This window comes from Lathamus discolor, chromosome 4 (genome assembly GCF_037157495.1).
Source record: "Lathamus discolor isolate bLatDis1 chromosome 4, bLatDis1.hap1, whole genome shotgun sequence".
NCBI lineage: Eukaryota > Metazoa > Chordata > Aves > Psittaciformes > Psittacidae > Lathamus > Lathamus discolor.
The window spans coordinates 33,499,698-33,526,830 of NC_088887.1; the positions used below are offsets into that span (position 1 = coordinate 33,499,698).

The 27,133-nt window shown below is 42.2% G+C and overlaps 1 protein-coding gene across 1 annotated transcript; it reads left to right on the top strand.

Annotated features, from left to right (window-relative positions):
- Window positions 1-10,061: 10,061 nt before the first annotated feature.
- ETS2 (ETS proto-oncogene 2, transcription factor) lies at window positions 10,062-25,404 on the top strand. The gene is made up of 10 exons (XM_065676968.1): window positions 10,062-10,404; window positions 13,685-13,756; window positions 17,262-17,382; window positions 18,906-19,025; window positions 19,463-19,663; window positions 20,495-20,578; window positions 21,344-21,586; window positions 21,736-21,999; window positions 22,701-22,819; window positions 23,730-25,404. The coding sequence occupies exons 2-10, from the start codon at window positions 13,685-13,687 to the stop codon at window positions 23,943-23,945; spliced, it is 1,440 nt and encodes a 479-aa protein (XP_065533040.1). The 5' UTR covers window positions 10,062-10,404; the 3' UTR covers window positions 23,946-25,404.
- The last annotated feature ends 1,729 nt before the right edge of the window (window positions 25,405-27,133 follow it).

Sequence of the window (27,133 nt, forward strand, 5' to 3'; positions counted from 1 at the left end):
ACAAAACCTGACCTAACTAAAAGCCCCAGAGTCCCTGGGAGCAAAAGCAAGCACTAAAATTGAGATCCAGAGGATGAAAACAAACAGAGAGCGTAATTGGTAATTTGACCTTTCCAGCTTGTAAAGAAGATTAGGGTTAAGAGCTTTACAAAGTTTGTTCTTGAATTTACTGTTTACAAAAGATGTCAAAAAAAGATAACTGGGAAAGATTTCTTTTTTTAAACCCAAAGACAAAAGATGTGCGTGTCCCAAGTTCCACACTGCTAAGCACGCATACTTAAATGACTTGAGATCATATCACCTGGATGATTAGTACCCCAAATACCAGAAAAATGAAAGTATCTCCTACCCCACCACTACCGGATACGGCGAGTACTCTCTGTAGTGAATATATATGATATACCATCCACACTGAAATGCCAGAAACATGGCAATCTGGTAAGAATTAGGTAGAGAGCACTGAAATCCAGAAGACTACCACAGCAGGGAGAAGAGCACAGAAGGTGCTCTGCCACTCACAACCTTCCTGAAATAACATATCTGGTTCACTCTCTAGGGATGGAGACGTGTCCACTTTCAGTGCCTGCTCATTTGTTCCTGGTAAGATCTGGCAAACCCAAGTATCAATAGCAGTGGCCATTTGCCGCATAGGTTTCCAAATTAAACTGGCAACTCACTAATTAATAGAGTTTGAATAGCCTTCAAACAGTCATGACTTTCAGTCACTATTGATCTCATTTAGGCAGGAACAAGTCTATTTGGCATCAATCTGGGAAGTCTGGGAGTCAAAGCCTGGGAGTCACCCAGCCCCACCACTTGTAGGCTTGGCAGCAGATTTAAGGCTGATCCTACCAGTTCTGCTCTTCAGGAAACGCTGAAACAGGTCTCCTCTCACATCTCACCAAATATCCCAAGAGAGCTGGCTCAAACAGGGCCTACGTAGTGATGAGAAGCCACCAAGCAGAAGTGAGTATTACACTTCACCAAAGCAACAAGTCGTTCTGTGAGCTGGAGAACAAATGATGCCTGGCTTCCGTGATTTACGTCTTAGGGTGGCTTATCTCATCTCTAATAACATAAAAGCTCTTATCTCAAGCCTAGTAAGATGTGAGCTCTGATCAAAGGTTCTTGTTGATAGCACTTATTTCTTATGTGATTCTATGGAAAAAAATACAGTTGAGACCACATTTCTGCCTTTATCTCCATGGGGGCACTACCTCTGGTGTCTTTTATCTACATTGCTGCCTCTTATTTCTAAAACACGTAAGAACTTTATTTCCCTCAGATCATAAGATCCTTCCCAGATTCAGTTAAAGTTGACCGAAGGGTTCAAAAGTTGTTTGGGGGAAACAGGAAGCCAGAAATAAAAATGGCTGAGTGACTCCGTGACTCTCATTTCCGTAAGCTAAATCCAATCTAAAACACATCCCTGCAGAGAAAGCATGAACCTGTGTAACAAATACTTGATAAACAAACTTTTTCTTGAGGGACATGTTCCTTGCAATGGAAGAGAAGGGTATACATGCAGACCTTGGAGAAGGAAATATCCTAGAAAAACTAAATTTCTTTAGGCCTTTCAATATCCTTGAAAACACAAAAGGAGTGAAGTATGCTCATTTAAGAGCTATTCACATCTTTGTCAGTAACAACTCTCCACCAGACAGTATAATGACCCAGGACACAGAGACCTAAAGAGAGGGAAGATTTTAACCTCAAAATGTCTGATGGGGGAAGCAGATGAAATACAATTTATGGGACATTTTCTACACAATCCTCAACTGGTTTTTCTTGTTGGTTTCCTTTTGTTTTTTTTCTTTCTACAATAGGAGACACTGCTGCTACATAGATTCTGGCCCTTGCAGGTGAGAGCCCTCCAGCAAGTCTCTTTTGGGAGGCATCTTCACAGCACTGCCCCAAATGTGTTTGGTGTTTGATCTGGAAGCTGCCAGTGGCAAGCAGCAAAAGCTCAACCAGCCTGAGGCAGGGCTGCAAGTTGCAAAAACATGGGGAAGGGACAGAGGGTCCAAGTGCAGGGAACAGACACGCAGTGATGACTGCTGACCTTGAACCCTGGCACACACTGGGTGTGGGTTCCCAGAAACAGCAGGTTTCTGTGAAGGCGAGATCAAAATCCCTACCTTTTACAGTCTGTTCAATTTGTTTCCTGCTTGGCCAAAGCATGTGCTCCCATGACATAAGAGCTCCACACAACAGTTTGTTTCTCCTGGGTTTAGGAGCATTAAAAGCAATTCAGGTTCTTAAAGAAACCTGATGGAAATCAGCAGATCTTGTCCAAGGGAGACGCGAGAGCATATTGCTTCCAAAGTTCAGTTTCCATATGTGAACAGCATTAAAGCTGTGATGTGGGTAGCAGTCATTTGGATGACATCAATAAAAAAGCAAAAGAATTATTATTGTAAACGTCATAGTAGAATATATATGCTCATTTTAAGACTTCTGGGCAAGCATCAGCCACATTAAGAAAACCAGTTTGTATCAAGACGAAGTAGATTGCACTACAGAAAATAAGAAATTAGGCTGGCAATTTACTTCCTCCCTAATTAAAAGATTTCCAATGCTGGGAAAAGGCACAAGAGCAGCAAGTTCCTACGGCTGCTTATCTGCCCAAGGTCAGAGAGCAATCCACTTCACACCTGTGAATGAGCAGTGACTCCAGAAATCTCAGTGCTGTCAGCAGGACCAACTACTCAGCTATGGAAACACTCATCTGTATGAGGAGAAAAGCACATCTGGCCCACAGAGGGGAATTCATGCTGGTGGGGAAAAAGCTACATGGAGATTTGTGTGGAGAGGAACCGCCTACAGTGCTTTCCCACAAGATAAAGCCTTTGCTTGATGTGTCCAGAACTCCACCAAACCCCACTGTTTGTGAAAAAGGCAATTTTAAATAAAAGCATGCTAAAACCCAAAACAGCCAGGAGCAACAAGAAGGCAAGGATTTGACCAATCATGGATAGTTTTTGCTTTTGTGTAGGTTTTCTTTTTCCAAAATAAAATTCACAAAGTTTTTTTGAGACTAATTTTGTTGTTCCTGTGGGGAAAATAAAACAACAAACCAATGCCTAAGCTCCAGGAGATCCTAATGGGCTAAGAAAATCATTTTCCCCTTGTTTTGTGCCAGCCTGGCATAGGCTGTCCCACTCAGAGGGCTCGCTGGCCAGCGTTGACACAGAGGTGGCGGTTTCAGTACTGTGTGTCATCAAGCACCTGCAGAGTGCTTGCAGCATCTGGGCTTCATGCAGGGCCAGACAGCCACAGTCACACAGGATGGGGACATGCGGCCACATGAGTGGCCATGTCACAACCTGCAGGAATGTCAGTTTTGCTGGGGACATTGCTAGCAGGGCAGGAGGACCACAGTGCCCTGGGGTTTCTGCCACCAACAAAGATGCGCATGATGTGAAGCAAGACTTATGGTCTGACCCCAGTTTGACACTGGTGCAGGATATCAGCTTCCCTGATACCCTATAATCCAGTTCCTCCTGCCCCCAGCTAATTACTTCAAACTCCACATACAGAATTTGTTGACTAAGGTCGATCAGCACAACCAAGATTGCATTTTTGCTCTGCTAATAATACTCTTACAAAAAGTCTTGTTTTCAAGATCTCTGGTATATGGCATATGTCGTGCTCCCCACAAATATTAGACATACCCCCACCTGTCCCTTTGTATCTCTTCCTCATTCGCTGTTATGACAAAGATATTCTTTAATGAATCTTAATGACTCATCTCAAATGTTGTCTTTTTTGCATTCTGATAAGCACTAGATGAGATGACTAACAGACTACATGCAACACCTAGACAACGTGAGCAATTCAGTGTTTGCTTAAACCATATTACATACTGATAACAGATATAGGCATTGCACCTGCTCCATTGTAAAAAGAAAAAAAAAAGGAAAATGAAAAAGAAACCAGGAGAGATACAACAATACAGCAACTGCTTATATTTGTCTGAAGTGAATTTATCTTGTCAGTGTTCCAGAGAATATATGTTGTGGCTGTTATAAAGCTTCCCTCTCTTGTAAAAATGACTAATTTGACATTATGCCCCTGGGGAAGTAAAAGCAAAAAGACAGCCAACTTGGCTAAGACAGAGCAATTCTTCACAGAGATGTCTGTGAATCAAAGACAGGCAGTTTTCCAAGTCTACCCATGTATGCACCAGTGGACACAACAATGGACACATCCATTTACAGCTAAAGCTGGCACTGCCTTTCCTTTTCCTACTTATGTGAGATTGCGGTAGAATTCATTGAGATAGGAAGGCCTGAACAGTCTTCCAGAAGAAGAGTAAGTCAATAAAATGTGATATTGTTCTTACATAGATGTTATTTTAAGTCAAGGCTGCTCAATAGATGTTTTTTTGCTCTGGTCGCTTCAGGCTGAGATCATCAACATTGAGTGGGATGAATGATCCTGACTACAGTGGTCTACGCCTGAATTTTTGCTTAGGTCAAGAAAGAGGCCAGCAACTTCTCCCTCACTCTTAGTATGGAAAAATGCATGTCCTGTAGGTCCCAACATGTAGCACCTGCCAGGCTCTGAAGGAATTTCAAAGTATTGTGTAAATGGAGATATTCTTCTTTATTCACTGACCAGAAAAAGACTCTCCACTTCTCTTTATGTAAGGCTGTATATACACACTAAACATGCAGTAAGAGGGACACAGGGATGAAATCATAGTATTTTCCTGCCAGAAAGAAACAAGTGATTAGATAAGACTCTGCACTCACTTTTTGTGCCGTCAGTTCCACCACCACCCAGTGCTTGGCTTATACTGCTCGCTACACAAAGATAAGTCAAAGAGGTAAAAAAGCAAACTGGGAATTTGCTCTGGGAAGTAAGAGATGAGAATGAAGTAGGTTGAGAATAATAAGGCAATAGAAAGCATAAAAGATGAAATTCAATTACGCCGGGTCTTGGGCACTCACACACTCTAGGGTATGTCAGTACAAAAGAAATAATCTTAAATCACTGTTCCAAAAATATACCCAGTGCTCACACAGTTCCCACTTAACAGAAGTACAAGAGCAGCAGCAACAAGCAAGGTTTCCTGGCAATGGGCTCTTCCACTCCATGGTAAAAACATCATTATCAATACACCTAAGGCTAATGTGAATTTTTAAATCACAACTTGGCAAGTGCCAGCATGGAACTTTTACAGCCACCACAGAATGATGCAAGACTCCTATATCTTTTGGTGATGGTGGAGGAGAAGAGACGAACTATACTCATCACAAGATGAAGTACTGCCCTCACTGGTAAGAGAAGCATGCCGCTGCCCACATAGGTGGGAGAGCAAATGTGGTGATAAAGGGCATGTCACAGAGCATTGAATAGGAGTCTGTACACAAGCAAGGTAATTCTTACATGAAACCAGCAGTACATGAAATGCAGAGGATAAAAGAAAAAGCTAAAGGAAGCTCAAGTGTACTTTTTTGAACACAGTCATCCAAAAGCAATTATTAAACTCTGCTGTTTCTGAATACACTTGGCCTTAAAATATTAACATGTGCTTTTTATTTTATGCCTCAGACTGGATGAAATGAATTAAATACACCCAAAATGGTATGAGCAATCTCTTAAGCACTAGCTAGTTTAACGACTAATCTTCTGCTTTAGCATGAAAGGTAAAGGCTTAAATTTTTCAGTCATATGAGACATCATCCCACAGTTCATGTGTTAGGCATCTCTCCTGTCCGCTGGCAACATTATTTGAGGCATGCTTATAACATTTTCACTTCACTAAAAAATCAGAAGCATAAGGCTTCAAACTTTGATACTTTACAGAGCTGGCAGTTTACTTAATTTCCTTGAGTTTTATGAACATGAAATGCAGCACTTTATGGGCAAAAGGTAGCAATTTCTGAACATGCTGACAACTTTGACATAATATTTTTTTTCTCCACAGTAATTATTCATGTTGGTTTGCATGTGCTTAGAATAATGACACGCACATGAATAACTTGCTACACTTTGTGACTCACTGAGATGGCTTCACAGAAATTATCCTGGTCACACTTTGTGCACCAAACACCACGGGGAGAACATTTCAGTGGGGAAGGTCAGCAAGACTTCATTTTAACAGCAAAGAATATACATCTAAGTGAAAGGTCATTTGATACCCCCCCTTTCCTGGACCTTGTATAAATATTTTGGTTTAATTGTGTTTGAATGGCATAGTCAATGAGTTTCATCCTTTGTTTCAACCATAATAGCGTCCTGTTTGAAGTTGCTATTTCAAACCGAAATAGCTGGGCCTTTATTTTTCAAAGATGGTATTTCCTGAGACTCTTTATGCTGTGAACTTATAGACGGTCACTACTGGAGCTTCATTGTTAATTGTCTTTTAGGGGCACAAACATACAGTCTTTTCTTTCAGATTCAGGATGACTTTGTTTATTTATATCACTGAATGCACATGAACAACGAGGCGTCCCCAGTAATGCAGGGATGCGAGGAAGAGCGTGAGGAGGTGCTGGCCTATCAGCCATCCTGCACCCCTGAGTGCCCACCACACACTTATGGGGCTCCCCTCTCAAGGGCTGCTACAGAACAGCGTAGCCATGCTGCTCTCCATGGCCGCAGCAGGACAAGGAGGAGGAGGAAAACAAGTAGGAGGAGGAGGAGTGGGGACACGTGCACCCCAAACATACTCAGGTGGAGGAGCTGAGCCAACATGCAGATGAGTGCACAACACATACTTTGACACCACGACAGGGTTTTCACTCCTGTGTGTCCTCTCCTGTGGCGCAAGAGAAATTCTGGAGGAGTAAGTCATAGTGCTCTGGAGTACTGGCCGCAATGCAGCTCTTCCACATACCTGCCACCTCGCATTCCCTCTCTATGCTTTAAACCTCTACATTTTTAGGATCTTATTCCCCCTCTTTGCTGGCCACAGTGAGAACGTGATGTGCAGACACTGAGTGAAGCCCTCCCCTGGGATGCCCTGACCATCAGCTGCTGCTCTTCTCCTCCTTCTCTTTGCCAGTGAACTCAAATCAACATTGCAGCTGCTCAAATCAGAAATATGGGGCCAAACTATCACCTCAGACAACCACCCACTGCTTTCAGTGCAAATTGTCATGTCTTTACATACTTTAAAAAAAAAGTTAACAAGATCCTTTGCCTTAATTCGCTGCAAGAAGGTAACTCTCCAGCATATTTCTGAGAAAAAGAACTAAAAAAAGAGAAGCAACCACTTAGCACTCACTTGCAGCATCGGTCCTCTTTCAAAGAAGAAATAGACGAGCAAGAAGGACTGAAAAAAGTCTTATCTATCTGGACTACTACAGAACCCCAGTGCAACAACTTTGCAGCAATTAGCTCTTTAGTCTTTATCCCTGTTCTTTCCTTTTCCTTTTCTAGCCACTTCACTCTTGAGTACCACAGTTAGTGTTCCCTCACTCCTGCAAATAAACCCCAAGAAAGCACCTGTAGGTCTTCAACAACAACAAACAATCTTGAAAGTTTGCAGCATGGTGCTGATACCATGCTTATTCTTCAGCTCGTACAGAATTTCTGTCTCTCTGGCTGACAGTATGCCAACACACACGTGCATAAATGCAGAGGTAAGAGCTAAAGAAATTGTGAAGAGGATGGAGAATTCCCAAAACAGAACAAACCAGACAGGTACGCTACAGAAGGAAAACAAAACCAAACCTATTTTTTCTTTGACTCTCTAGCTTTAAGTTGCTATGTTTTGAAAATGAGCAGTGCAGAGGGACCACAAAATTATAGAGTAACTTGGGCTGAGAGGGGTGAGGCAGGCCTCTATTCCAACCTTCAGCCAGGGTTGACTGGGGCTTTGGCCAGTCCAGATCGGAGACTCTCCACAGATGAAGCTTTCCCTCGCACTGGGAACATTTATTTCCATATATCCAGCTGGCATTTCCCCTGCTGCAACTGTGCACCTCAAGAAGAGTCCAGCTCTTTCTTTGATCGAACCTCCCATTAAGTAGTTGAAAATAACGAGATTCCCCATTAGCTTGCTCTTCAAACTAATGAAACCCAGCTCCCTTGGCCCCTCCTCATCCGTCACGTGCTCCAGCCGACAAAGCATGTACCATTTCTAAGGGAACAAAAGTGTATTTGTATACTAACTATAAGTAGTATTTAATGAAATGAAATACTCTTCTGTAAGAAGAACTACTCTAAAAATAAGGACTCTTAATAGAGAAAAAACAGGCCAAGTTAATAATTTTGCTCTGGATGCCAGAACATGAATTTAATAAGAAATAAATAACTCCCAACCTTTCATCTTATCTTTTCGACAGATGTTTCCCCTATATAGAGGGTGGCATAATCGTTTTTGTCAGTGTTATAATTAAAATTGTTATGCAGCTGACATACAGTTTTTAATGGTTTCCCTTAGGATTATAACAGATGTTGCCTTATTAGATCAGGACTCTCCTGAAGTAAGAAATGTCGTTGGCATAATTAAGACACTTCTCTCAAAGTAGACCGTCACAATTTGCCCAGTAACATTTGAGCTTAAGGAATGAAATATATCCCAGTGTTCTAAAGAGAAAGCTTTCTAAAGAGTTTGAAAGAAATACTGGAGAATCTTTCTCCAGGGTAACAAGTTGCATGGTCCAGCTTTGACTGTGGCCAGAAATAGCTGAAAAAAAAACATAGAAGGAGGGAACTGTGGCTTTTTAATGGCAAAAATAATCACAGCTTAGGCACATGGTAAAGGGTCAGTTGAAATCTGGTGAGGAACTGCAAAGTGGCAGCTGCTGGGCTCCTATTACAAGAAAAGTTACAACCATATGACACAAGTGTTAATTTGAAATGGGAGTTAGTTTAAATAAAGCAAGGTGTAATGGCAAGCTTAAAGAACAGCTTTTTAAGTGCAGTTTAGGTCCCTGGTGTTCACTGAATATCTAGAGAAGTCGAGGGTGGAAGCAACAAGAAACTGCAGCTCCAGATTGTTTCCTCCTTACAGTTCGGTGACAAGGCCAGTATCTGGAACCTGCGAGGTGGGTGCTGCGGGACACAGCCATACAGCTTCCCTGAGCACCTACAGCTGAAGAGCTCCTGGACAGATGGACACACGGTAGCTTCTTCCCAACTGGAGTATGCAGCTTGATAGCTGGCAGACAGACATGTCCCACACCAAGACACTGTCAGAAACCCGCTCCAATGCGCAGCCAGGCTGGGGAGCTGGGAAGCACACATGGGTCCCCCCGGCTGGGCGCACACAGTGTTCAACAGCACATAAAAGCAGCCAGTTGGAGGCAGTGTGACGAGAGAGCCCACAAAGTCAAATGGCTCCAACGAGCTCAGAGCAGAATGAGGCAAGCAACCCATGGCTCTGGTGTGCATCCCTACCATCTCTTCAGCCTCTCAAGGGAAGCTCACTTTGACAAATACATTTACAGAAAGCTGTTTTTCATTTTGGTGGCATAGAGCTTCTTGCAGCTTTCCAAGGGCTACCAGATTTTGTCAAGGTCTGAGGAACGCCAACACTGTTTTGGAGTTGGATCTGCAATTCACAACATGAAACTGTCAGCGCAGCTTTCACATTGCATCCAGTTTATATAAAGAACTCCCCAAAATAATTGTAGAAGGTGCAACATGACATAAGTGCTGAATTTCCACAGCAGCAAGTACCACAGTTTACTTATGGAAACTGACTCTTTGTACAGATACTTGGATTTTATGGGTTCATTCTCATGACCTTATCTATCTCCAGGATGGGTGTTAATAAAAAATAAGCATGGAAAACGTTCAGCGTGATTTATCTCCTGTATAGCCAGGAAAGACCGTAATTAAATCTGTCTCTCTCAGCGAGCTGAGGCTGCCCGTTCCTGTCCTCAACCCCGCAGCACCAGCCGCGGGGGGAGCGAGCGCCAGGGTCAGCACAACGACACACTCTGCCGGTACCCAGGCCTCCAGCAGCGCAGCCGTAGCGACAGCCACGGCAACAACCAGCCCCGCGGCGGCGAGAGGGGCCGGGCCTGCGGGGAGGCGGGACCGGCAGCGGCCACCTCCCCCCGCCCGCTGAAGAGCGCCTGCGAGGGCGGGCGGCGCGGCACTGCACGGCGTAGCGCGGGGGAGCGCGGCGCGGCTCGGCTCGGCTCGGCTCGGCTCGGCTCGGCACGGGGCGGCGGCATCCGCGGCTCGGCCACCAGCGCCCACACACCCGCCGCCGGGCACCCGCCTCCCGGCCCTCCTCCCGCCCCCCTTCCTCCTCCTCCTCCTCCGGGACTCTCAGCTGGGATCAGCCCGCCGCCGCTGTTGTTGTTGGCCGGCTCCGCCGCATCGAGGATATTTTGGTTCCCTGAGAGGCAGCGGCGCCTCTCTTTCTGGACTCCCGTACGGTGCCGGTGCCGCCGCCGAGGGACGCCGAGGAGCAAGGCGAGCGCCGGGGACCAGGTGAGGTGGGGACGACAGGAAGGGGGCTCCGCCACCGGGGCATCTCGGCGGCCGCCTGGGAGAGCCGGGCACGGCCCTCGGCTCCTACCGTGAGACACGCGGCCGGGCCCCCTGAGCGGCCTCTCCCGGGGGTATGGCGAGAGCCGCGGCCGGGGAGTGGGCCGAGCCGGCGGGCTAAGACGGTGGCGGGAGCACCCGGTGAGGTTAACCCGGAGGCGGGCGGGCCGCGTCCGGAGCGGCGGCGAAACGGGATGCTGGGGTTGAGGCGGCTGCGCGGCCGGCAGGGAAGGGTTAATGGGCAGCGCGCTCTGGATTTGGTTAGTACTTTAAAGGGACTTCAAAAAAACGCTGGGCTGAATGATTTCCCCGTCTAACTTTAATGTGGGCGAGTGTGTCATATGCGCGAAAAGTCATACCGGCTATCTCGCTCATCCCTGTTCGGGGAGCCCGAGAGCTGCACGGAGGAGCAGCGCGGCTGTGTCTTATCCTATTGGTACCAAGGTGGTTTGGCTAAAAGAAAACTGCCATTTAAAAGCGAAACACCAACCAGACACCTCTCTTAAGGGTAAAAAAAACCAAGCAAACAAAAAAACTTCAACCAAAAACCAGTGGAGATGCGTTGTGGACGCTAGTGTGGTTTAGTTCTCCATGGGGATGGTTCCGATCTGAATCCAGCTGTGGGCAAGCACCTGGCTGTTGCTGAAAAGAAGTTGATCAGAATTCAGGAGTATTAGTTAATAAGTGCCTGATCCTGTTGACCCTGTTCTGGTTCACCCACTCAGCTATGCGGGGGTGTTGGAGAAGGTGTCCTGCCAGTTAAACCAATTATAGCTGGCAAGTAGCAGTCATCAGCATTAGTGGAGGAGTTGGAAGTGAGGCCCAGGCACTGCCCTAGTGTCTCTTCTGAACTGAAACAGCAGCTTTTGAAGTCCAGCAGAAAGCCGGCTTTAATCCTTTGTGTCGCAAAAAGACATAATGACATTTCAGCTCCGCTCGTCTTGTGATACTCTGTAAGGGTTTCAGATCTCGGGACTGGAAGCTCATACTTCAAATGAGGAGAGAACTGATGTATGATGAGTAAGGGCTATAGAAATACATAAAAACATGAGGGATTTGGCTGGAGGAAGGAAAAAAGGAGTGTTACAGAACATACCAAAGATCTTCATGTGTTACGAGGCTGGGGCTTGGTGTCTAGCTTTTCATAAGCTGCGTTGTGCCCAGACAAGGCCACAGAAGAGACAAGCAGCCTACCGTAGAGAAATGGTGCCTTGGGTTAATGAGCAATGTCATGTAAAGAAGACTTTGTTTGAACCTTTTGTCTTAGGACCCTAAAACACGTACAAACAAACAAAAAAGCCCAGGAAGGAGAGAATTCTAGTCCCTCTAAGCAGTGGGGAAGTCCCTAACAGGATTGGTGTAGAGGCCAGGACTGCACATGAAAGTGTCAGAAATCTTATTTGTAGCCCTCACTGGGAATCAGCTCTAAAATTACTGAAAACGCATACGATGTTTTCACAAATACCTTTTGACTGGTAAGGCTTACAGCTAGTTATCCCTAGGCATCAGAGCAGATTTCGAAGGCAAAGCAAAGGGTGTTAGAAATTGCCATGTACTTTTTTTAAAGCCCAGCCGAATGCGAGGATAAACAGCTGTTTAAACTGTGGCAAATTTAATGAAAAGATTAGGATGCTTGCTGAGTGAGACTCATGCTGTGTAAAATTCTTTGCTGCTCAATGAGATGTGTAATTTAGATCAAATATTTGTACATGCTGTTTGAGGCAAAAACCGGCTTACAGTACTTTTGGGGTAGCATTAATGAAGTGTAAGTGGAATGTTCCTTTCAGAGTCAGTTGATATTTTATTTTGATGATGAGCCCCGTACATCTGATAACAGTGAAGTTGAAATGGGCCTTTCAGGTTAAGGACTCGATTTTTTTCAAGTGGTCAGCTCTATAAGAAGATAAAGGGGTTCCTTGGCTTTGACTGTTGTATGTGTTTATTTTCCTCTTCATTTATATGGACAGCTTTTGAATGTGCTGTTACTTTAAGCTGAGCTTATTTTGTTAAGCTGGTGATTTGCCATCTTTTTCTGAGTTTAAGATTGTATTTCGGTTTCTCCTTGTGTTAACATGGCTGAGAAAACTTGTTCTTTATAAGTGATCACAGTTTTGTGGAAACATTACTGGTGTCCTATGTGACTACTTAAATAGAAACACACATTTTCAGGCAGTTTCTGTGGAGCAAGATAATTTAGCCCAGTGCTGTGAAAAGGAAGAAAAATTGTTGAGACAACTTGCCGCAGTGTAGTCTGATAAGGTATCGTTCACCAGCACCTCAATTACAGCATCATGATAAATCTGAACAGTGGCCATAAAACTGGCTTTATTCCTATGTTTGATCTCTCCCAAAGGCCAGTAAAAGGATATGAATCTTATCACTCTTTTCCTTAAGTGATATATGGGATAACAAGTTATACAGCCTTCACACAACACTGTTCTTGGTAATACAGGCAATCCAGTATAGCTTTGACTTCAATAATATGAACATATTAATGGTGGTGCCATTATCAGCAGTTTAAAAAGGATATTGTACTGAATAAGCCCTCTTCAATTAAAACTTAAGCCCTCTAAAGCTTTATAAATATGCTAATCCCATGTTTACAAAATGTGCAAGATAACGTGGTTGAGCGATGCTTTGCCTAGTAAAGGAAGGAGGTTGCTAATAGTGGGTATTGGCTTCAGTGGTTATTCATAAAAGGGTGAAAGGGTTAGTACATGAAGGTGTATCACAGTGAGCGCTCTGTCTCTTCTTCCTTCATTTGAAAGCTAAAGTCCAAAGTGAATCACGGTGTGTGAGCAGGAATATAGTAAGCAAAAATAGCACAAAACTGAATGGTTAAGATAATGGATGAAAGTTGGAAAATAGAGCAATAGATTCTTGATGGATAAAGGACTTCTGTAGGCTTTTCAGACTAACAGTAAAAAAGGTACTTAAAGCCCTCACACTGGGTATCAGAGGCTAACCATCCTCTTGTTTGCTCATTTCATAGAACTTTAACACCAGTAATGCCTGTGAAAGGTTTTCCAGTTAAAAAGCTGCGTAAGCAAGATGGGAATTGTGCCCTGTGTGGTTGGGATGTGAGCAACGAGAAGGAAAGCTTTCCCTGAATCTCGCTCTGAGAGCTGTTCTGTAGTCTGTACTGAAGCAGTCAGATACGTCTGTTAATAAGTTTGCTTCCTAGGTAGCAATATTTTTCATGTGACCTTTCTCATTTTTTCAGATGAGTGATTTTGGGATCAGGAACATGGATCAAGTAGCTCCTGTGTCTAACATGTACAGAGGAATGCTCAAGGTGAGTAATCTTGAGCTGTCTCCTTCTAAAACCAATTGGGGCATCTCCCAGCTAATGTATTTATTGTGCTCTAGTTAAGAGCATGTTCAGGTTTTATTTACTTGTAAGCTTCAATCTTCTAGAGTATTTCCACTTCCAGTAGAGATGTGAAAAGCGGAACTGAAATAGGAAGATGTAAATCTTACACCCCCAACCCTCTCCCCCAAGGAGATTTGCTCCTTCCATCCCTTAAATCTGAAAGATTTGAAAATGAGAGGTACATAGGAAATTCATTGGAGTTGGCACAGCACTTTTGCCTAAATAAAAGTTACAGGACTGGCAGTAGGGGCGGTCTTTATATATTTAACTTGATGAGAGTGGCAAAGGGCTCTCCTGATACAACTGGTTAGATCTGATTCATTTCACCGAAGAAAAAAAAAAAGTAGGTTATTCACTTACTGTATGCAACTATGTGAAATGGAATTTTAATACATTGTAGGAAAACAAAGATAGTTATTAAACATATTTATCTTTTGATAGATTGTGTCTGTTACCTTGTTTTGAAAGGAACTTACAGCTGAGAACTAATGAGAGGCAGACCATAAAGGCTCAGGTCTTTGAGGGCTTCCCTTCTCCTCATTTATACAAGTTGTTTTTGAATCTCAGTATCAATGTTTTTACATGACATTGATGAATGTAAACAAAATGAAGATTAGGAAGACACTTTCCACTCTGATTAACTTTGAGGAATGTTCGTGTTTTGAAGAATGAGTTAGTGAGACTGGTATGCTAACTTCTCTGATGCTTTACGTCCCCTCTTAGCTTATGCTCCTGCCCTCAATAACAACAAAATCCACAAGAGATCCCCAACTTAACAGCTGTGTGCTATGTAACACAGTGGTTGTTCTAAGCAGGTATTTAGTACACAGTTGTCATATAATGTAGAGGCCTGTATTCTACTGTTTTGTAGCTTTCACATTTCTTTTTTATTTTGTTCTGTAATAATTACTCTTACATATGTTGACAAGCCAAATAGTACGGTTGCAGGGCAAGTAGAATTTATTGTGTATTGGGTTTTCCCCTTTTCTAGTATTAAATTAAGAACCTGCTTAAACATTAATTTTCTCCTTTTTGAAATATGAAACTAGCACAGTATGGATTTTACTCATTCACATGCCACAGCATTTTTTCCAGTGACTCAGGATAGGGGTCAGCTATTTACACAAAAAGCAGGAGTTTCCAGATGGTGTTGAAAGAACTTGCTCTTTCTTCTAGGTACTAGTGATGAGTCAGTGCTTTTTATCTAGTAATGGGTAAAGAATCTTTTACTAGGAGGTTTGGCAATTGTTATTAAGATGTTCCCTTTAGATGTGAGCCTTTTGCGGGTTGGCTTTGACTCTAGTTGTGGGGGTATCAACTGTACACAATTTGTCTCGGTTGGACAGTGTTCAGTGGAGATTTCTGAACCCAGTTAGCTGAGGCATGGCACTGTTTATCTTCTGTGGAGAGCATGCTTTCATAATGTGTGTACTACAGCGTATTGCAGCCTGTTATAAAATACAGCCATTAAAAATACGGTTTCTTATTTCTCTACTAGAGTTGATGTAACTTGGAAAGATTGGGGAGGGGGATGACACATGGCACATAAAAGGCACCTGGTGTAAAAAGACTCCAAGCCACTTGAAATTTTGTGGTGAGATAAAAAGTAAAGGTAGGGAATAACGTCACTTGGAGTATTGTGTATGGTTCTGGTGTCCTCAACATAAAAAGGACATAGAACTGTTGGAACAAGTCCAGAGGAGGGCCACAAGGATGATCAGGGGACTGGAGCACCTCCCGTATGAAGATAGGCTGAGAAAGGTGGGGCTGTTCAGCCTGGAGAAGAGAAGGCTGCGTGGAGACCTCATAGCAGCCTTCCAGTACCTGAAGGGGGGCTATAGGGATGCTGGGGAGGGACTCTTCGTCAGGGACTGTAGTGACAGGACAAGGAGTAACGGGTTAAAACTTAAACAGGGGAAGTTTAGATTGGATATAAGGAAGAAATTCTTTCCTGTTAGGGTGGTGAGGCACTGGAATGGGCTGCCCATGGATGTTGAGAATGCTCCATCCCTGGAGGTGTTCAGGGCTAGGCTGGACGAAGCCTTGGGTGGGATGGTTTAGTGTGAAGTGTCCCTGCCCATGGCAGGGGGGTTGGAACAAGATGATCTTAAGGTCCTTTCCAACCCTAACTATTCTATGTTTCTATGATTCTATGTTAATACTCATTTGTTATTCCAGTAACATAACTCAGGTTGCTTGTGCATCGCAAATGAATACTACCCTGAAAAATCTTTGCCTTGTCCTCATCTAAATCTCCTACCTTGGCATAAGCTGGCAGACCAGTGGATGCTTAAAACAAATAAGCATTTGCAAGTTGCCTTTGTCTCCAGCTCCCTGAACTGCAGTAGCTGCTATGAACAAACTGTAGCTTTCCAGAACAATAATTCTATCCTTGGGTGCGTTTACGAATCTCAGTGGCAACTTTTATCTATCCATGCCTCTAGATACTACAAATGCAGTTTTCTTGTGACTAACAGGAAAGTTGCATAAGTTATTTTTAAATTTATTTCTTCCTCTGTTAACATTCCCTCTGTCCCCTGAAGACTAATGTGGCTGGGGAGGGGAATCTAGTAAAAGTACTAGTATTTCTAGCATACACAATTGACACAAGTCAAGTTTGAAAGAAATTAGGTTTCCAAAATATGCCAATATTTATTGAATGTTGCCAATGTATTAGTAGAATCCACTCTATCTGGAACGTTTTTATCAGTCTTGTTCATCCCTTTGTGTATAATGAAACTAGCAGTCTTTCACTGAGCACTTGAAAGGCTGCAGAATGTGGTAGCTGGCAAATGCAGTAACTCACAAGTATAAAAGTCACAGCAAAGGAGTAATATCTGTCTGCAGGTCCTGTAAAGCTGACTGTGTGGCTTCAAGTGATACGGTTCAGATTAAATTTTTCCTTTATTTAAAAAAAAAACAACAAAAACCCCAAAACAGAATAAATCCACTCAAGGTCTTGCACTGGCAATTGTTTTTGCATAATTTATTGATCCTGCCTCTGCCATCAAGTATTCATCAAGTGAATAGTCAATTTCAAGGGTTAAAGAAATAAGGATTTCTTTAAAATGTACCTAGAAATAAATAAATAAATAGCTGTATACACACATGTGCATTCCCTGTTGTTAACAGCCTGATTTGCAGGTCAACTAAGAATATCCTTACTTGGCTTTACTGCAACCTGCAGAACATGCCACCCACCTAGCACTGTGGTCTGAACATCAAGTGTTTTGTATTAATGTACAACAGGCTATGCTATCATTGTGTTTATATTTCAAGGGCACAAGTTAGCTGATGGAAGGTAGTAGTTGTGCATGATCTCCAAATCTAGGAAACCTAACCCAGCCGCTTTCCAGCAGTGAAGTTGATAGTGCTCTAGCAAAATGCTCACATTGTTTATATTTTTATTTATTGTGTTGCTTTTCAGCGTCAACCAGCATTTGACACCTTTGATAGCTCAAACTCTCTTTTTGCTGGATACTTTTTTTCACTAAATGAAGATCAAACTCTTCAGGAAGTGCCAACAGGATTTGATTCTACTTCTTACGGTAACTCTTCACTTTGTTCCTTAGTCCAGCCAGCAGATCAGAAATTTGTGGGGTCTAACTACCAATTCATGCCTATGCTCTTACATGGATTTCCCAAAATAGAAGTGGTTTAGTACACAGACTTCTGTGTACATGCTTGATTTTGCCCATGGGAGTTGTTCTGTGGATAGTTGCTATTCTTTGTACTGAAAAGGAGTGGGAACTGGGGTTCAATAGCCTAATAGACTGACTGTCCATGGAAGAAGCCTTAGTAGGTATAAAAACAGAACTAAGAGAATATTAAAAATAAATAAATAAATAATTTTATGTGTGTTGAAACTTGCAAAATCTCAACCATAATCAAAATGCAAGTACTCTGCAAGCTCCTTTCTTGAAAACTGTGGTGGTAAATCCCAGTGTGTTTCACTCAATACATTAAAAACTAGGAGTGGGGATGTTTACAGATCCTTTTTTTTTTTTTGTTGTGTCTGTGTGTAGGGCAAACCTTCCAAGAGTTCTCTACCAGTCCTTGCTTAGAATCCCTGACAAAACATGAGGGCTTATCTGAAATGTAGACATTTTACCCTATACTGCCTTTATCTCCCCTTGGGGAAGGAAAAACACCCAACCCTCAAGCCTCTGAAAAGCAGTCCTTTGTTCTAATGTGATTCTAATCAGTCACCTGCTCTGGTCAGCAAAGCAAGTCCCAGCAGATATTGAGCATGGGTGTGGTAAAAATAGAAGTTAAGCACGGGCTGGTAATGAGCTCCACTTGCTGGGTCAAGTGGAGCCTGTAGACAGTCTATGAGAATGAGAAGAGCAGCACAGCTTTATGAACTGACTTGGAATCTGCCAAGTTCATCACCTTTTTATACCCTGCCACCGTTACATGACTCTGGTGCAGCAGAGCTCCTCCAAATGCAACCTTGCGTGTGAGTTCTCAGAGGCTCTCGAATGTTCAGGGATGCAGTTGTGAATTGCTGAAGTTGTCTTCAAATTGCCCTTAGCTTAATGGTCCTGATCACAAAGTATCAGCAAAAGGCTTCCTAATCTGAAACACTGCTTTCTATTCCATTGGAATAAATAGTGCAAGCTGGTTCTTCACAAACCCACTATCAGTTACTTAGCTCTCAAACTAAATGAAGACTGTCTGCTGTTATAAGGAAGTCAGGTCAAGCTATAGATGACAAAATGGGAATAAGCAGTCTTAGATTTCCTTAAAAAAGAAAAAGTAAAGTTTCCCTGCAAGAAAGGCCCTTTATGTAAGTACTAAGAGTAAAGGAGGATCATGGAAAGCTGCAGGACTTTAATTTAGCGTGATGCAACTTCTGTCCAACTAGTAGCACAGAGATTTTAGCGTTGATATATTAAGTCAAAGAATATATCAGAAAATCATTTATTTGTTCCTGGGTTTAAAATACGTAGTTTCCAGCATCCTTTTCTTATTCTTCAGATAGTGCAGCAAAAACCCGTCACTCCTTTCACTAGCCTAAAAGTTAATGTATCTTCTTTTTTTTTCCCTCCACCCCTTTTCTTTCTTGTAGAGTCTAACAACTGTGAATTGCCTCTGTTAACCCCATGCAGTAAGGCTGTGATGAGTCAGGCCTTGAAAGATACTTTCAGTGGTTTCACAAAGGAACAGTGTCGGCTGGGTATCCCAAATAGTAAGTGTTTTCTATTTATAAGCCTTTTTTGTTTTTAATGCTGAGGAGGAGGCTGAATAGCGGCTCTTTCAAAAGAGAAAGAATGATGTCAGTAGGAAATACAAGAACGGATCCTATGTGAATCTGGCACAGCTTGACTTGGAAAGACCAGACTTGCTGGTATTAAAAATGGGTGCATGAAGAGCTCATGCTTTGGCAGCATAAGAGAGAATCAAGTAAGCTGAGGACATCTCTGATTACAAGTGAATGCAGAAGAACAATAGAGGACTGTTTTTCATTTGTTTTTTTTTTTTTTTTAATTCAGAATAGGTTCATTCTGAATTCATTCAAAACTAAGTAACTTGGGTAAACAGTTTTGTTCATTCACTGCCTTCTAATGAAGATTATTTGACAAAGGTCAGGAGTTATCTCTAAATGCTTGATACTTTGTCTTGCAGATCCCTGGTTGTGGACTGAACAGCAAGTTTGCCAATGGCTTTCTTGGGCTACTAATGAGTTTAGTTTGGTAAATGTGAACTTCCATCAGTTTCTTATGAGTGGCCAAGACTTGTGCAATCTGGGCAAGGAGCGTTTCCTGGAACTGGCACCTGACTATGTGGGTGATATTCTGTGGGAACACCTGGAACAGATGATAAAAGGTAATTATAGAGAAGCTTTTGTTTTAAGGCTCTTCTAATACAAACGCACATGTGACTCTTTCACCACTTGTTTCTCTATGAAGGGCTTTTATTACATGTGAAGACTCAAAATGAACTTTAAAACTTAGTTCTGATAGTGCTTTTATTAACCATTAATAAATTCTTGGTATGCAGAGCACATACAGATATCTGCAGAAATCTTTTTGGTATTCAGGCTGAGTACTATTGTGGTCAGGTTTTATTTGGAATAATCATTGAAATGAGATTAGGATAAGACTACTTTAATACACTATTTAAAAAGATAACCAAGAGTCGCACAAAATTTGTTCAGTTCTCATTACAAGTTTTTGGTTTTGTTCTTTAAATGTAATGTTTTGAGGTAATTGAGTGAATGAATATCAAAAAGTCAAAGACACCTGTAGGTGTCTCAGGTGAACACTGATGATATTGCTAAAACCCTACATGCAGTGCTTTGTGAAGTCCATGAGGCTTGGAGTGTAGCATTTGGTAGTTGCGTACATTAAGGGCTTGGACTTTCAAATACACTGCAGTTATGTTGTTTGTAAGTTTTATGTTAAAATTCAATTGGTATGATGGTTTTCAAGCCTGTTGGAAATTGGTTAGGTGTTTTGGTGTGGTTTTCTTTTTTTTTTTTTTTTTTTTTTCAAGAGAGAGAATGCAGTGGAGTGTGTTTGTAAAATTTACATGAATGATGACCCCAAAATACTCATGAGAGGTGGAAGCTTTTTGTGGCCCACAGGTCAGATCTAAAAAACTATAAAACCAAATTAAAGTTTGTTTTGGGTTTTTTTTCCCCTCTTCTCTCCCCAGACAGCCAAGAGAAGACACAGGATCAGTATGTGGAGAATTCTCATCTCACCTCAGTTCCTCACTGGGTCAATAATAATTCCTTAAGTAAGTATTTTATGAAATTTGACGTTTTACATCTCTGTTTACAGTAAGCATGTCGCAGATCCCAAACAAAAAAGCGCACCAGAATAGTCACTGTGCTTGGAGAGAGCACTTGACTTCAATTGCCACAGCCTTTTTCCTAGTATTGTTTAATTGTCATCTAATTCATATCAGAAGTCTTCTGAAGAGCAAAGGCTTTGAGAAAATCAAATTTCCTCTTGGTATGCCAAAGCCTACATCTGTGGAGCAGAATGACTGCTCCCACTTCTAGCAAACACAGTCAAAAACTAGCATCACTGGGGAGCAGTAAGAGCTATATTTAGGCTTTTCTGAAGACTCTGGAAGTGAAATTTACCTTTTCAAAGTGTGTGGGACGCGTGCTAGCTCCCTTTGATTAGTGTTGTATTTCATTCTACCATAGTCAATCTCCAGCTCAACCTTACTACACCACTTAATGATGAGGGCCTTACTCAAAACCGTTTAAGCTTCTTTAGCTTTCTCTGTAGCCCTGGAGTTTCCTTGAAGAACAAATAATAGACATATTTGTGTTCAGCGAGTTACAGAGGGAGACTTACAGAATCAGATTTGGCGCCCATTAGATGAGGATCTTCTTATTGACTTCAGTAGATCTGTAGCATCTATATTTCTCTTAGGTATTCATGGGTAAATTATTTCTTCGTGGCACAACTGTAGTGCAGGAGGTGTATTAGTCTGTTTAAGGGTCTTCAGGGCAAATCATCTAATTAATTCTTTTGTTTCTTTCTTCAGCTGTAAATGTAGATCAGAACTCCTATGGTATGCAAATGCCTGGATACCCTAAAGCCCTCAGTTATCCCAAACCTAGCCTCCTGACTGATGTCTGTCAGACTTCTACAGGACCGAATCTCCTTAATCCAGAACAAGAGTTTTCATTGTTCCCTAAAACCCAAGCAGATGCTGTTGGTGTCAACTACTGTGCAGTAAATCAAGATTTCCCAAGAAGCAATCTGAACTTGCTCATAGATAATTCTGGTGAGTTGTCATCTGTATAGCCGTGGGTCTGAGGCCATATTCTGTATGGCTTTTCCTCCTTTCCATAATTGATATATACAAGCTAGATTGAGTAGGATAAAAAAAACCCTAACCAAACCCAACGGTGTTTGTTTGTTTGTTTCATAAAGGTAAGCTTAGAGAACATGAATCTAGTGACAGTGGTGCGGAAAGTTATGAAAGCTCAGATTCAATGCTGCAGTCCTGGAACAGCCAGTCTTCATTAGTGGATTTACAGCGTGTGCCATCCTATGAGAGTTTTGAAGATGACTGTAGCCAGTCCTTGTGTCTGAGCAAACCTACAATGTCTTTCAAAGACTATATTCAAGAACGAAGTGATCCTGTAGAGCAAGGGAAACCAGTTATACCGGCAGCAATTCTAGCTGGCTTTACTGGTAAGTAGTGAAGCAAAATGGTCACTCCTATTCTTATGTAACATCAGTATTCTCTGTAAATATGTACTTTATTGATAGTTGTATAGTTGTAAGTTATGCCTTGCAATGTAGTCAAGAGACCACGACTCTAAGAGCTTCAGATTTAAATGTTACTGAAGAAAGTCTCATAGATCCATCCATCTAAAGCAAGGACAAGCAGGTGTGCCAGAACACTTGAAAATCAAATGCACTTTTTGATCTGTTTGAAAAAGAGGGAAACTTGGAAATAAAACTACCGTACTTGGAAGATTCTGCAGGTGTTGGCTTGCCTGTTAAGAACTTGTTCCTACAGTCCTCGCCGAAATCTGTTTTTGCTTTAGAACACTTGCCAAGCCAAGGACTGCAGGACAAGACCTGGAGCTTTGAACGCAGCTGATGGGAGGTGGGAGTGAGGATTAAGGAATCCAAATGAAAGGGAAACCCATACCTTGTGTCAAATCCTGTGTTTCCTTGGAAAAGTAGACTTTTAACATGTATAGGAGCAGATTTGTGTCACAAAGAAAAAACTTAGGTTTTTTGCTAAAAAAAAAATTAAAATAAAAAAAATCAGAGTAATTACAAGATCATATCCTGAGATAGGAGTATGGTTATATACATTGGTTATGCTGAGAGTTTGCAGAAGTATTAATTGTGGCTTCTTCCTACCCTCTCTTTCTCAATAGGCAGTGGACCTATACAGCTATGGCAATTCCTTCTGGAGCTACTGACTGACAAGTCATGTCAGTCATTCATTAGTTGGACAGGAGATGGATGGGAATTTAAACTTGCTGACCCAGATGAGGTATGTGGCTAACTGTGGTGAATACAAACATTTAAGGTCTGATCCACCATCTGTGGGCCTAGTCTTGAATATAAAGCATTTACACGATTAGACACTTGCTGAAATCTCATCTGCAATGCTGACTGCAAAAGCAGTCAGGATTGCTGTGGAATGTTCCCCCTCTCCTCTCACATTTGGTTGTAGTTAGGAGAGCATGTTTTATAGCTTGAAATTTAAAGGTAGTATACCAGGTTTGTTCTTCAGACAGTGGAATACTGTAGGTTAGTTTACTGGATGTAGTTGAATCAACAATGCCTTGGATTGCACAAAGGCATGGGGAAAATGCGTTCTGGCTATTGCTGTTCTTTTAGATACATAGTAGTGCCACTTTTGAAATATTTTGGGAACTTACAGCTTTAGTCATTAAAAGTAAACGGAATGCATTTTCATTTTCTGGTAGTCACCAGAAGGAAAGTTATTGTATCAAGAGATGTGATACAAAGGTTTTATTTAAAAAAAAGAAAAAGGAAAAAGGCCGAAATCATTGACCCCAATGAACTTAATCTCATTCTGCTTCCAGTTAAAGACCTGCCCCGTGCTTCAATAGCAACTTAACAGTTAAATGGTGTTCTCTTGAGAGAGAGGAGACTATATTTCCTGTGAACTTGATCTCCTTAAACACATTTTGACCTATCCACTAGCAATAGCTATCCTTTTCACTGATATCAGCCACTTTCTCCTGCTACTGATAATTTCCTGGGGTGTGTTCAGTTGTGGGGTCAGTCATCAGCTCTTATCTGAGTTTGGGGCATCCAAAGCAAGTAAAATGCTGTGACTGCAAAAGGGCTTTGATAACTGTTTATCAGCCACAAACTAGAAGAACATGACTTGAATAAACCCTTTGCATTTCGCTTTCTTTTCGGACTGCCAGGTGGCACGGAGGTGGGGAAGGAGAAAAAACAAGCCAAAAATGAACTATGAGAAGCTCAGCCGAGGCCTACGCTACTATTATGACAAGAACATCATCCACAAGACTTCAGGGAAACGCTATGTGTATCGCTTCGTGTGTGACCTGCAGAACCTGCTGGGGTACACAGCAGAGGAGTTGCACGCAATGCTGGGGGTGCAGCCCGACACAGAGGACTGAGCCTGACGTGATGCTGCAGGGGTGAAGATCACTCGTTGGGACTGTGTCTGGGAACCCTCTGTAGTAGTCAGTTCTTCTGGCTGTTCAGATGGCTGCAACTGTTGGGAAATAAGGACCTTGCCTGATTTTTTTTGTAACCAGGGAGAGCTGGAAGGAAGTGGCCTTATTTCATCAGTGGCTTTGGGTGTTGCCGTGTCAGGCACTTGAGCAGCAATGGAGGTCAGCACAGACCCTAGCTCTGTCATGAAGATATGGAAATGCTCTCGGGTTAAGCATTTCGACTACCTGTACTGCCGTGTAAAGTGTTTTGGCTACTTACACTGCCATGTAAAACTGGGCTGGCTTTAAAACCAAAGGTTGGATGAGAAACCAGTGATGCAGCAGAACTGTTGCTTAGATATTTTAAAATACCATCGTCCTTGCTTACGTGTAATATAATGCAATTTATAAAAAAAGAGCAACAAAAAAAAACCAACAAAGGTAATTTATTTTAAATGAGCAGTAAGGAGAATTGATATTAGTTTTGTTCTAAAGCACGTTTTATGATTATTGTTATTATTATTGCTCCTCCAGAAATGTGCTGCATAGGTACATAAACACTCTGTGTCCAAAACCAGATGTAGCAACTGTTAACAAAAGAAAAGACCCTGTAAAGAAGGGAAGGAAAATCGTACCATTTCAATATTCAGTTTGTATATATTCTGTGATTCTTTTTGAAACTCTGTAATGTTCCTATTTAACAGATACTGTATAGTGTAAATTAAACTAATTGTGTGTGTGTTTTGAAATAGGATGAATGTAAACTTATCAAATGGATTTTTTTTCATGTTTGTCTAGGATATACAACCTTCTGCAAATATTTAATTGGCCTGAGAGACAACATAAGTGCTCAGTGTGCATGCATATGGTATGCCTACGATATGAAATGGGGGGGTGGGGAGGGAGGGCTGGCTCAGTATTTTGCCAAGACTGAAGCTGGCAATTCTTTGTGCATTTTGGCATTTTTACAAGAAACTGATGTTATATTCTGGGACATAAAGGGCCTGTTTGTGGTTTCTTCTGTAACTGAAAATGAAAATATTAATATGGCTAAAATTACCTTTTTTTTCTTTATAAATGGCATCTGTTTTTCAACTTCTATGCATGTCCTCTGAAAAAAAAATTTATATACAAGCCTTATTTTTTCAGTTCACTTGTCTCTTCCTGCAGTTTATCCTGTATGATTAAAATATGAATTCTATTTTTGGAAATAACTGTGACTCCTTTTCAAAGATCAGGAGGGATTTATGTAGCAGCTATTTTTACTGCAAAAGAAAAAAAAGAAAGAAAAAATTCACTGGAAAAATGTACTTTGTAAGAAAGCTTTATTTTTTATCTGAGCTTGATGTACATTTAATTGTGTTGTACAGTGTGAGAGGTTTTAAAATGAGTCGTCATTAAAACCTCTTGAATAAGAAAATGGTGCGTGTGCTCTTTGAAACTTCCCAAATTGGAGAAGTTCCTTTTTTTTTTTGTTTATTTGTTGGTTCAACCATTGTCCACCACCCTCAATCTCTGCAGGATTAAAAAACCCCAAACAAATCCACAAACCACCACCCAAACAGCCAAACTTGCACTAGTAGGGAGCTTGATTCTGCAAAAGTGCATAGGCTGATGGTTTGGGTCGGAAGGGACCGTAAAGCTCATCCAGTTCCATCCCCTCTGCCATGGACAGGAACACCTTCCACTAGACCAGGATGTTCAAAGCCCCGTCCAGCCTGGCTTTGAACACTGCCAGGGATGGGGCAGCCACAGCTTCTGTGGGCAACCTGTGCCAGTGCCTCACCGCCCTCACAGGGAAGAACTTCCTCCTAATGTCTATTCTTAAATCTATCCTCTTTCAGTTTAAAGCCATTTCCCCCTTGTCCTCTCACTACATACCCTTGTAAGAAGTCTTGCTCCACATTTCTTGTAGGCTCCTTTAGGTACTGGAAGCTGCCATAAGGCCTCCCTTAGAGCCTTCTCCAGGCTGAACAACCCCATCTTTCTACCAGACTGTGGCTGTGTCTTGATGTTGCTTTCAGAGTAGTCACCCTGTTTAGGCAGCATGTTAAAAATTCGGAGAGAAGGGATGTGGTTTTTTTCTGAGGATGTGCCTTTCTAAATGGAGGGAGCTGAAAGAGTAGCTGTGAGTCCTGCAGCATGGCACTTGGTCTTCCCTGAACAGTTGCAGGCACTGTCCTTGAGCCTTGCTTTTCATCATCCCTGTGAAGGAAAAGAAGCTTCCCACATCATTCCTCCTTTCACATCCACCACTGCTGCAGGTCTAGATGCATCTCGGTGTTAACCCACAAACTGGTCTCACACTAAAGATCAAGAGGATGTAAAGACATAGAGAGCTGCACTCCCCTGTGCTGAGCCAGACCTTAGCACCAAGTGGAAAAAAAATCCCCTCAAACCAACAAGTTTTTCTGGGCTTTGGGTAAAGTCCTTAAAAACATAGTGCTATGTGTCACCTGCCTTTCAGCTGTGATCCTAACCAGGGGAAGATGCCTTATTTTGCAGGAAATACTGTACGGTCGGTCTGTCGCAATGAATATATTGGGTTTTTTAGCCTGTGTGTGTTTCTCATGCTGTGGCTGCAGGGCACTAATCATCCTCTCAACCTGTACAAGTTTCATTTTCAATCTGTTTTCCCTGAACACAGAACTGTTTCTTCATTTGGACTGAAAGTTTAGTTGCCTCTTGAGTTGCAACTTGAGTTGCTTCTTGATCAATGCTAGCTTCAACCTAGAGACTAAAGGGAAGTTGTTTATTTCCCCTCCTCAGCAAGAAAAGGAATTTCATGATAACAGAAGCAATGAAACATCCTGACACGCAACCCATGCTAGTGTGCCTTCCAGAGGCAAAACCTGGTATCCTGTACTGGGTCGCGCCAATGCAGTGGTCCAAGTTGTAACCCAGTGTGACCCAGAAGACAATTATTAAAGGGTATTTTGTCATAGCGCACACAGAGAGCACGACTCTGTTTTTTCAGCCACCCGGCATCAAAGAGGCTGTTGAAAGCAGTCTGGCTAAATTCTTCGGGACATGCTTCTCTGCCCTTCCAGCTGCCAGCTTTCCTCATGAGACAGCAGTCAAAATAAAGTCTTGCAGTTGGCACCTACCCATGGTTGGCATGTCACCTCTAATAACAGCGTTTGACTTCA